General features: G+C 36.1%; 1 protein-coding gene across 3 annotated transcripts in view; it reads right to left on the bottom strand.

The window, feature by feature from the left end:
* GNB1 (G protein subunit beta 1) overlaps nt 1-8,772 on the bottom strand; it is a 45,389-nt gene that overhangs the window by 11,550 nt on the left and 25,067 nt on the right. For all 3 annotated transcript variants that reach the window (XM_009274154.2, XM_009274152.2, XM_009274153.2), the window contains 4 exons: nt 5,784-5,891; nt 5,077-5,115; nt 3,032-3,138; nt 1,169-1,232 (listed from right to left, as the gene is read on the bottom strand). In XM_009274154.2, coding sequence (XP_009272429.1) covers nt 1,169-1,232; nt 3,032-3,138; nt 5,077-5,115; nt 5,784-5,840 — 267 coding nt within the window. In that variant the 5' untranslated portion in view covers nt 5,841-5,891. The remainder of the gene's footprint in view (nt 1-1,168; nt 1,233-3,031; nt 3,139-5,076; nt 5,116-5,783; nt 5,892-8,772) is intronic.

Here is an 8,772-nt window from a genome sequence, read left to right as displayed (position 1 = left end):
ATATCTTTGGGGGGTGGGGTGGTGGTGGTGGTGGTGTTTTTCTGTTTGTTTTTAACTCAATTGCTAGTTCACTGAATCAATACTGCCAAGAGGTATGGGGGGAGGATGTTTCTGCACCTGAAGAGTTCTATTTCTGATCTAGTAAAAATTTTACCAGTCTAGTAACAACCTCTGAATCCATTCCCCCCCCAGATAAGAAAGCTAATCTCTGCCTCTTGATGATGCCATGGATTAGTTAGCATTCATATAAGAATTGAAGACACTAATATGGAAATCATGGTATACAGTGATCATTTTACCATCTTATCTTTCAGCTGTTACAGTCATTTAGATCACATTTACCTGCAGGCTGGGGTCAAAGGAGGAGGATGAAGGGAAAAAAGGGAGGGTTTATTTTTATTTTGCAAACAGTATTATTACTCTTTAGTAAAGTTATGGATTCATTAGTTTCACAACTGGGATTCAACAATAATCCCAGCTTTAGGAGTTGCTGCTGCAGTTGTTTGTTTCTGCTTCTCTCTTCTCTGTAGCATGCCATTTGCTCAAGTGCATTGGCAAAATTGTTTTTAAGGCTATGATGAGCTAAGCCAGGAAAATTTATTTGAAATAAAGTCAGTTCCATGCTCCTGTGCACAACAGACTTAAGCAGCTCTGTCAACTTAACTCAAAGGGGCAACGTGAATTTTTGCTAGCCCTGATAACAGTAACCATAACCAGTAAATACCAATTACTGTCATATGAAAGTAAAAGTAATCCTGAACTGCATCATGTGATCACAGTCAGAAAGTGATGACCCATTATATAAGTCAGGTCTTTCAATACTTAACTACAGACAACAAATTACTATGGCTATGCTTAAATCTCTGACCATTCTGGTGCAACATGCTGATTACTTCTTGCTCTCTGTTGATCAATGTCTCTGCGGTATCAAAACAAATCAAAACATTCTCTAGAATTAAGTATTTCATTGTTTTCCATTTGTGGTGCACATTTCCATACACAATGCAATTAGACTGCTATATTCTTTAAATGCAAGCTTTATTGTTTTGTAGAATTCAAAATTTGGTCTTAGGACTATAAAAGTAATGCAGCCAAAATCATGACAGGTAACATTTCCTTCCTTTGTATTTACAATTGAATTACATAGCAACGTATCAGTTAGCCTTACCTTGTTTGTAGTATAGCTGTCCCAAATTATAAGTTTGCCATCCTGGGAGGCACTAACTAGAAGCCTAGAGAGGAAAACAGGAGGTAAAATACAATCATTGCAGGAAGACAAGAAGGAACATCTTTGTGATAGCATTTGTCTCCACTATCAAGGCCAAGGCATTTGAAACCATTTAAGTACAGTGCGGCATTACCCAACTCAATTATTCGCACTATAAAAACAATTTTGCAGGTACTCAATTTCAGTGCTAAATATTATGGAAACGTGTGATGGAACGCCTACATGTTCACACATTCTGACCAGAAAAAACTGTAGCCATGTTAACTAACATCTCAATCTTGAAAACTGAGGGAGAAAACTTGCATGGAATCAGCGCTTCTGTGTTCTACACACAGACTTCAGATTCATTGAGTTTGGGAATCTACACTATCAACATGTTTTCCTTTTTGAAGTGAGAATTTAAGCTCTAAAATGTCCAAAAACCCTGAATGGATGTCAGCACTGAAATACAATGGAAATGAAAATGAAACGCAAAGATATCACTAATGGAAGGGGCAGTGTTAGGAAAGTTTTTTTACTCTAGATCAACACCACCTCAATCCCCATCCAGCAATCATGTTTGAAACACGATGCACCAAATTCATTGTTCAGAGCTCTCTAACCTGCTTTTAGTATGTTTAAAGATAGATCAGGTATACTGACATGAAAAATCTGTATAGTCTCCATATTTTCTAAGTAATTTTGGATAAAATAATCCAATATGGTATTCAAATTTGTTCTGTGCATCTTCTTCTGACCATTTCCAAGCTGAACAATACAGTGCAATCAAAGTACTCATCTCTTTGCATTATTTTTTTTTCTCTAGGTTACATTTTAGAGCTATCTTGAAACACTTTTGCCAAACAAGAAACTGAATCCCCATCTTTTAAATAAGCTACATGCCAAAGAGATGCCTGAAGCAATGAATCCTACATATCTGTGAGAAATTAGCTTCTTTCACAGGCATAGAAAACTAAGGTGCAAAACACTAAAGTTTAACTCAAAGTAACAATTGTGTTCATTCTGATTTTTAAGTACTAAGCAACGCAGAAACTAAAAGTATAATACATCATGAGTTATTTTTCACCTTCATGATGCATACTGTCTTCTTTGTTAAGCACTTGGCTATTTTGCTTTAGTGTATTTACTGTATGCATACACACAAGAGTTCATGCAGTTCTTTCATAAGGCACAGCTTGTTTACACAAATTTGGTAAGCAGGTAACTTTAACAACATCAAGCTTCCTTTGAAAAATCTCTACTGAATAGAAAGAGGCTAGCTGTAACTTACAAACTCCTTAGCTGTAACTATTCCTACGGGGAATTTTTTTTTTTAAATCTGTTCTTGCAAGGTAGCAGCAACATATTCTTTTAACTGAAGTTTGAAAATTTGCTGCCATTAGCGTGCCTTAAAATTCTTGTAAAGAAAAGAGAATGAAAGTAGCTGATACTAGTATCATTTAGTTTCTCTCTAACTGAACATCAGTAGTTAACAGGAAGCATTTAAGGAAAAGAGACAACTGACAATGAAATCTACTCTATCTCCACAGTTCCTCAGAATTCATGTGGTACCACAACTACATTTTTCAGGCAAGTAGATGAAGACTGGTATTTTGGCACCAAATTTAGATTTGGATGACAAAAACATGGACATCAGGAGGAAAAAAGTGATATTAAGTGTTTCTGAATTCTCTTGGTTATCTGAGTTCTCTTGGAATTAGTGGTTCCTAGTGGCAGGAACAGGAAGATAACAGAGTCCTGTGCACTCAGCTTTCCAAAGAACAGTGAAGCCAAGTGATCTGATTTTGTATTACTAGCACCCACCTGGAATCAGTCCCCCAGTGCATTGCATAAATTTTAGCCAGGTGTCCCCGGAGTGTTCTTCTAGTGCGCATTTGAATTCTCCCCACTGGGTCAATATTGGCTGTGATCTGAAATAGGAATGGTGTAATACACTGAATTTTTCACTTCATAGTTCCAAAAGTAACACATCGTACACAATTACATTTAAATGAGCATTCCAATGCAGACCAAAGAAAGTCCCACATTTCAAATATTGACTGAGTTTTTAAAAATTGCCTAATCAAAAGTTGTATCATTTTACATAATATGTCTTCATCAAATGAAGAAAGCAGCCTCTCTATTGTATTTATAAAGACTCTCAGAAATTACTTTGTTTAGCTCATATCTTAAGACTTCTAGGATTTCAGACCTTTGATCTGGGTTTAGACCAAAGAAAGTCCCACATTTCAAATATTGACTGAGTTTTTAAAAATTGCCTAATCAAAAGTTGTATCATTTTACATAATATGTCTTCATCAAATGAAGAAAGCAGCCTCTCTATTGTATTTATAAAGACTCTCAGAAATTACTTTGTTTAGCTCATATCTTAAGACTTCTAGGATTTCAGACCTTTGATCTGGGTTTTCTACTCCTGTACATTTAAATGCTGTAGACTAACTTTTTTTTTCCAGAAGGGTGGGTGTGGGGAAGTATATCAGGCTTTAAACATGTCTCCACTTTTAAAAGATGAATAACTCTTTCAGATCCAAACGGCCTTCCCTTCCAAGTATAGGATTATTAAATTCATCATATTCCCGATTTATTTAACTTCCTGAAGATAAAAGTAGTCCTTGGAATAAGTGAGGAAGTAAGTAGCTGTCCTTATGCTGTTAAATTTAATATAAGTAAGTTCTCCAGTCTGGAGAGAAGTACCAGTTTAAAAACAAAACAAGACAGCACAACACATTTTCAGTACTGTAAGTAGTATACATCACAACAAATCCAAGAGTTTGTAAGTTTATTTTATGGATAATGTCTGCATACTTCTCGTCTCCATGTTACAAAATTCTTTAGCAAGTGCATTTGACCAAAGATCTCTGCTTCTCTTCAAAGGCTATCAACACAGTTTAGGACTCAGATGAACAGATAAGAATGTTTCCCTGGCATAAAACTCCTTTCATGGTGGACATCTCTTGTATTAACTAACACTGAAGCTTCCCCCCCGATACTTTCATCTTGGAAAATACCCAACATTGTGCCTCACATAAAATGAGATCACAAGATATGTACACTCAAATAAATGTTGGTATTACCTTTTTACTTGATATTTTAGTGATGTTTTAAATTAATAAACTGACATCAATCACTTCTGTACCAACTATCTTAAATCAGACACACAGGATTAATAGTCAACATTCAAGCAAGTGGACTGAAGTAGCTGACAAGAGTAAACTGATTCATGACATATCTAGAAAAATAAAAGCAAAGGCTTGCCACCTCTTCCAATGCCATAATAATCTGTTTCAGTCTAAATTCCTACCACATTTCTAGAAAAAAAAACACCGTATCTCCATGAGATGTACTACAGAGTACAGATTTCCCTTTCCCCAAGTTAATGTTGACTGAAGCCAAGCCAATAGGATCAAAATGTGACAGTACAGCAAGATGCAAAGCTATTAGCTCAGGTTCAGAAGCAGTTCAGACGTAAGTGCAGCATCGTATGGAAATTAGTAAGTAGGTTAACTTCAGCAGGTCTTATGGTTCAGATTATCACTCTAATGCAACTGTATTACTACCATATCTGCAGCAGAACACTGGGGCTCCCCTACATTATTTTCCATTAATCAGTAGAGACATGCCCTGAGTCACTTCTTAAAGAAACTAGTGCTCAAGGCTACCGCTCTCAGAAACTGAACAAACATAAACAACGTACTTATTTCTGGAAGAAACCACCTAAAGGCAAAATAAATAAAAAAAATTATAAAGGAGGGAAAAAAGATTCACTTGCACTTACCTTCTCACACCATAGTTTCTTTTTGTAAAGGAGACAAATTTTCATAATTCATGTTAAACTCTTAAATGCTTACCTGAGCCAGGGTGGCATCCGCACATGCTTTCCTAGCATCCTGCAACAGAAGAAAGTTAGAGAAATGAGAAGTTCCGTACATTTCTTTATACTCTCTGTTTTGTCAAGTTGATCAAGCACCCTCAAAACAAGGTTCAGAAAGCATTTCTGCTTGTCATCCAGAGAGGACCCATCCTAACTGCAGCACAAACATAACATGCGGTCTGCTGTCAAAACACATTGAGCATTTAACTTCAAAATTTTCTTCTTCTTTTGAGAGAAAGGTAACACAATTTTTACCACAAAGACAGTCAAGCAATGGAACTACTTGTCAAGACAAGCTGTGAAGTCTCCATCCTTGGAGGTTTTCAAGACCTAACTGGACAAGGCCCTGAATAACCTTATAGCTGACCTTATTTTAAGCAGGAGGTTGCTTAACATTGATTATGGTCTGGCTCCGAAAAACTTCAGTAAACATTCATTTTGATCTAATCCATTTTGTGCATTATTTGTGTAACTATTATTTTCTAAGCAATATTAAAGACCAAAAAGTAATTTCCTAAAGCAGCTACATGTGCTTGTCCTTTCTAAACATCCACAACATTAACTTTGACCTTGTGAAAACATTTAACTTAATGCATCGTTTCTGTCCATCTCTGTTCTCCTCAAGGCACACAAATGACCATTCATCTGTACTGTGGTTTCAAGATCCACTGATGCAATACATACTCTGATTTGGTTTTTCAGTTGCTCAGCCTCCTGGCGTAACTGGTCAAGCTCGCTCATTTTCCTGTGCTAAAGGTGTGCTTCACTGCCACCTCTGAAACAACCAGAAATCTGAAAGACAGGTGATAATAATGAGACTTAGTAGAAGTCATAGCTTGAAATTACAGGAGTAGACAAGTCCTTTCAATCATCTCAAACAGCACTTGAAAAAAAGCAGGCAGATTGGTTTATAAGTACTGGAACACAGGTGAAAATATTTCTCTGAAATCTCTTCAGAATAAAGTGTTACCACACACGAACGTGCTTAGCTTTTTTCCAGCCACAGTAAATAAAATATAATTTGGACTTATTCCTTTCCTCCAGGCCTCTTTTTCTGCGTTTTTTTCATTAGTGTTTTTCTGATTCAGTTTTGTATAAACTCAAATTTCCCAAGAGTGAACCAGCAGATAACACTAACGTTAGACATGAAAGACAGAACTTCTCTCTAGGTCTTAAGAATAGAGTAAGGAATCCTCCTATCAAAGAATAAGCACCTTAAGTATTTCCAGACTGACACAAGCACTTGCAAAATGCTGTAAAAAGACCTATTATGAACGCTATCTGTAACACAGCAGCTATGAGAAATGTTGTTCTGATATCTGGGTAAAATGAGATGACTCACAAATGTTGTTCGGGATTTTACTTGTTAATTGCTAAATGTCTCCCTGAGATTTCCAGAATGGATTCTAACATTAACGTGTTGTCAGAATAAAACTAGTATTTTTTTGAATCTTAGGTTGAGGGGAGGAGTTTGAGAAACCGCTGCCCACAGACATTTTCCCCCTCTAAGACTATTTTCCTAGCATCAATAAGCATCAAATTAGTAACATATATCCCTCTGTCTGCTGTACTCTGTAGCCAGCAAGATAGAGGCTCAATAAAACATAACTATCACTGAACACCCTCAACTATTGCCTATAGCATTCTTCAACTATTGGACTGTTTTCCAATATAATAAGCATATAGATATTTTCCATTAAGCATACAACTTATCTTTAAAAGTCACTGTTCCAGAAAGATATTGTTGGCATTTTCACTAGCATTCCATACCTAAAACTCAGCTGTTCTTAAACTTTTTGTTTTAAAACCTCTGCAGCTTGATATCAATGTAAGATGCTGAAGAAACATGCTGATGAAGTTTATCTTCTACTACAGAACAAGATAATTGGTTCCATTTTCAAATGCTACATAGAGCACCTGGAGTTTACAAATAAACACTGGTAGAGTGTTTTTAGAACATTTTATTAGCCAGAATTGACCCTTTACTATTAAATAAAGCAAATGCTTTGCTAGCAGCTTTACATATTATTCTGTTAAGATTTAATCAGCTTATTTATCTTTGCAAACATGCGGGTTTTGTTTTTTTCCTAAAGCCCTTCCCAAGGAGAAAGATGAGGATAACTTCCAAATTTTTATCCGGTCACAGTAACAGAAAACATATTGTGAAGGCAAATTAAAGCAACAGAGGAAATATCACTGTCAAAAGAAAAGAAGTTTCAAAAGAGTTATTAAGACTTTAACTTTCCCTAAATATTACTATCCCACACAACCAGACTTATCTCAGAGTTCTGCGCATAGTAGCTAGTATTCCAAACTGAGGACCTCAAAGAACAAATGTCAGATCTTGTCACATCATCAATTTATACTCTTCTCTGAAACCCAGAATATTTTAGAAAAGGAATTTTAGTTAGCTTTTGCCTCTAAACCTCCATTCACACAACTTCAAAGCCATTTCACTTCATTGTGAAACTAGGTCTCTTCTTTCTCTCTTCTGGTTCCAGGGTCATCTTTAAGCCCCTTTAAGATTGCTTGTTCAGCTTAGTCCAAAATCCAGTTAAAACAAAACCCATCAAGAGTGTTTTATGATCTTATAACAACCTTCTTTTCTTTTGAATGCTCTTTTGTTTCTCAAGATGTTTTGTTCATTCTACATTTAAGACAAAACACTGTGGTTGGGTCTCTCTACAGTTTTTAGCATGCAGTTGTCACTGTCTACAGCTCCTGTGTAGTTCCACACACATTGTGAAATAGTATGCACTACTCTTGTCATAAAGGAATTAAGAAACTCTAGAGACTGTTCTTAAGAATAAACTGCAAATTTTCAGGTCTTTTAGCTTTTTTATATCCAATCCTATTTCTGCCATTCTCTAAGTTATTACATAAGCCCATTTCCCACTAAGCAAATACCAACGTCTCCAGGCAGAGTACAAAGAATTTAGAGGTGGTATCATTCCTATTTCAGAGAAAGAAATTACGATCCAAAACTTAAACGTTCTACTCAAGGTCACAGCAACTCAACGACGGGATTAAGATAAAGATTTAGGGCACCAGAATTCCAGCTGTAGAGTTACAGTTAACTACATTGAGGATTTACATGCAGCTTTATTTAAAAATATAATAGGATGAATAATCTAATGTCAGTCAAGGAGAGAAGTTCTCTTGTAACATACAGCTTAAAATAGTGCCAATTTATTTCTGCCAGAATTTGTGCACTATGCAATAGAATTCTCTCACATTTAAATGAAATAAGACTTCTTTGTATGGAACAGGAAGAGGCCTAAGGAGATGAACACTAAACCCAGGAAAAAAGTCATATTGAGAAAGTTCACAGAAACTGAACCCTGTAGTTTCATTCTGGATTATTTGCATACACAAACAAATCATACAAGCTTATTTCATGCTTGTGCCTTATTGCTTAATATAGCATGCACTGAAGGGTACTACTGCAAATAACAAAGCCAGATGAAGCAGCCCAATAGTGTCGAGTGTCTTCTGCAGTAACACAGAAGCAGCCATATAAGAAGCTGAAGGGACCTAAGTCTCATTCCCCAGTTGATGGGATATCATAGCTTAACTAGCACGTACATGTCTGTCTTCACACAGATAAAACCTCCATTACACTTTGAAAGGCCTAGCACAGTAACTATATGTATACTTTTGTTACAGAAGAAAC

This window comes from Aptenodytes forsteri, unplaced genomic scaffold, assembly GCF_000699145.1.
Source record: "Aptenodytes forsteri isolate BGI_AS27 unplaced genomic scaffold, ASM69914v1 Scaffold16, whole genome shotgun sequence".
Lineage (NCBI taxonomy): Eukaryota > Metazoa > Chordata > Aves > Sphenisciformes > Spheniscidae > Aptenodytes > Aptenodytes forsteri.
The sequence above is the reverse complement of the archived record's forward strand: the minus strand, read 5'-3'. Positions and strand labels throughout refer to the sequence as shown.